The 3,260-nt window shown below is 43.0% G+C and overlaps 1 protein-coding gene across 1 annotated transcript; it reads right to left on the bottom strand.

The window, feature by feature from the left end:
• Window positions 1-545: 545 nt before the first annotated feature.
• Window positions 546-2,741, bottom strand: LOC102420171 (disintegrin and metalloproteinase domain-containing protein 25-like). Its single transcript, XM_006082009.1, has one exon. The coding sequence runs from the start codon at window positions 2,739-2,741 to the stop codon at window positions 546-548; it is 2,196 nt and encodes a 731-aa protein (XP_006082071.1).
• Window positions 2,742-3,260: the final 519 nt, after the last annotated feature.

Raw genomic sequence — 3,260 nt, 5'->3', positions numbered from 1 at the left:
AATTTCCCAGGTTTCCAGTCTGCTTCCCAATTGCCAACTATTGAAGAAACTAAAAATGAGAGGACTGGCAAAGAAGAAATTTAATTTCTATGTTTGCATTCTCTGTGTGACAAAGCAGAGTACAAATGGGAAGGGTGGTTAGAACTGAGACAGCAAATTAAAAACACACATTAGCTGTACTTTTGCTCAGGAAATACAAAGACACTAGTTCCATGAAAGTTAAACACTATTTAAAATCATGAAAGATAGTGATATTCTAGGAATTAGGATATTTTGATAGTTGTTTAATGGCCAATATTTTATGATCCTAAATAATAAAAATTCGCAGGCATTATGTCAATGATCTGTGACACATTCTGTAACATTTCTCCTGTAACAGCCAGGAGACTAAAATTTAGTACATGGGAAATTGGGCTTCTTTTAAGAAATTGTAAATTGTTGCTTTTCTTTCTAAAATGCAGTGGAACATTTTTCTGTTCTTCCTTAGATGAAATTGGAACATCTTGCTCTTCTTCCTTAGGTAAGGTCTTGACATTTTGCTCTTTTCAGTCATGTGAAGGTGCCACATTCTGCTCTTCACTCTTATCTGTTCTTCTGCGTGTCAGAAAACCCAAAAATAACAAGCATAATAAAAGAATAAGATGAATCAACCAAAGTGGTCCCAGGTTATCGGCCTTTCGACTCACTTTTCTCCCAGGGGGTGGCCCACTATCAATACTACCTCCATGACCTCTTTCCAGGCAGAAGGGAGGCTCCCACTCTGAGTTGCAATGGCAGTGCTGCCTGTTGTTGCAGACTCCTTTCAGATTGCAGCTCTTAGGTGAACAACCAGTTACCAGAAGTGACCTATGGACACACTTCCTTCGGATGCAGACATGTTCTTCCCCACATTCTGTCCCATCTCTCACATCACCAATGTCAGGTATGGTCATCCCGAAGTGGTAGTCGGTACCCCAGCAGGTGACGCCATTGAAGTGAGTCCAATGCACAGTAGAATGATCTCTCAGAAGGGGAAGTTTTGTCACGTTTTCACACTGAACCCTCCCGCACAAGGTATCTGAGTTGTTACATTTTACGTATCCACCGTTCATTAAACCACAGTTCCCAAAACGGTCACCGCGGGTGTTCATTTCTGTGTAGCAACTCTGATTTGCACTCTTGGCATATTTGCCAAAAATGTTCCTACACTGCTCTTCACGGATATTGCATCTCTTTTCATAGCAGGAGCCACCGCCCTTGCATGGCATCCCATTCTGCACATACACATCCTCTGGACAATGGTAGGATGTCCCATTGCACCACTCTGGGAGATCACACTCATTTTCCTCTTGTCTACAAATTCTGCCTGTGGGCAGGATCTGGCAGTCTTTGCAACAAAGGCCAGAAGCACAAGCAGCCCCAGGGCTGAGAGTGCAGTCTGACTCACAGCACGGATCTTCCATACACAAATGTAAAGCGCCACAGTCACACTCTTCTCCATCTTCAACCACACTGTTCCCACACCGTGCAAGTGTGAAGATGTTCCCAGTATTTAATGAAACGTACATGCAATTTTGCCTTGCATTAGTGTCCATGAAGCTAGCATAGCTGCAGTTGCTGAATCTAATTCCATTTGATCTTACTGGATACATTATGCAGTGTTTATGTCCACATGTACAAGTTTTGTCATCATGATTCATACCAAAATTATGACCAATCTCATGGGAAACAGTGTGTGCAACAGCATTCAAATTATTGTCCATTAAACTTTCCACTCCACAATTATGAAAAGAGTTGCATACTGTTCCAATAAAGGCTAGGCCAACAAAAATACCAAAGCCTTGCTTTATCAAAAGATGTGCAACATCATGGGGAATGCGGTTATTAAAGCTAGTTTGCTTCCAATTGCAAAATGTGCCCAGGACACTATCTATCAAACCTATTTGAATAGGGTTTTTTTCAGTCCAGACCTCAATTCCCATTAAAACAACATTAACATCTAGAGAATATAAAAAAAATTCAACTTCATTGACAATAAAGCATACTTCATATTGCACAGCTGTGGTGTTGCTTTCGTGATGAAGATAGCGATTGTGGTCCACCACCACTGCCAGTTCAAGAAGCCGGTTGTGTGTCCACCAGCCTTCATACCCACTCTGCATCAAAGTGAAATTAACACTCTCATGAAACTTCAGTTGTTGTGCTATTTCTTCATCTGTTACTCCACATCTCATGGGCGGCAACTGTGTCTCCTCACTGTCCACTTTATATATGAAATGTTCTGAGGTGGTAGAACGTCTCTTGGGCTCTATCTCGTAAACAAGGTCATTTGTCTGTAATATGCCCTGTAAACCTCCCAAACAGGTACTGAGGGCAACCAGGGATTCTGGGTCCCCCTCCACATAACCATGGTAGTAGCAGTCATTCTTTACAAAAGGCTGGTCCTCAAGGAGAGCACCCTGGTCCGAGTAGGTAACCACTCGGAAGTGTCTGGACAGAAAATGCTTGTTGACCTTCATGTGTATGAGCTGATTCCGCCCCCCAAAATGCATTCTGTAAGAGAGCCAGTCTCTAGTCTTCATGCCAAAGCCTGCTACCTTCAAGGGAATCACCACTTCTGGGGGACCATGGCGTTGGGAGTGCACAGCCTGGGACCATCCATATGGGAACAGAATTACCGCCAGCCAGAGTGACAGGAGAGTGTTCCTGACACACACCAGGGCCTCACTCATAGCCATTATAGTGCCACCATACACAGCCATTGGTGAACACACAGTAGGACAGGCAGGAAGCATCAGTGTTCCCTCTGAGCTGGGTATTCAGCATTGACTTTGAATCTGTTCTCTGGCAGGCTCGTACCAGCATAGTAGCACACTAGAAGAGAAAATAAAAAGCGGAGTAGGGACAGCATTTGGGGTTATGAGCAGGCCAAGGCGGAGGAGGAAGAAAAGACAAGTGTTAAAATGGATTAGTGTTTGACTCAAGACATGTCTCAGAATACTTCATGCATTTGTCTTAAGAAATTTTAAGGCATCACGGTGCATATGGCTGAGTTGGTTGACTCTTGTCCTTTGCACCAAGCTGTCACTGGTTCGATTCCTGGTCAGGAATCATACCCAGGTTGTGGGTTCGTTCCCAGTAGGGGGCATGCAAGAGGCAGCCAATCACTGTTTCTCTCTCATAGATGTTTCTATCTCTTTTTCCCTCTTCATTCTTATCTCTCTTAAAGTAAATAAAAATTTATTAAAAAAAAAAAGAAATTGTAAGGCAGTGTGAGATTG

This window comes from Myotis lucifugus, unplaced genomic scaffold, assembly GCF_000147115.1.
Source record: "Myotis lucifugus unplaced genomic scaffold, Myoluc2.0 scaffold_1, whole genome shotgun sequence".
Classification (NCBI taxonomy): Eukaryota; Metazoa; Chordata; class Mammalia; order Chiroptera; family Vespertilionidae; genus Myotis; species Myotis lucifugus.
Note: the sequence above shows the minus strand (reverse complement) of the source record. Positions and strands in the feature narration are given on the sequence as shown.

Excerpts from the sequence above, each read along its gene's own strand:
- LOC102420171 (XM_006082009.1), bottom strand. The coding sequence starts at position 2,741 with ATGGCTGTGTATGGTGGCACTATAATGGCTATGAGTGAGGCCCTGGTG.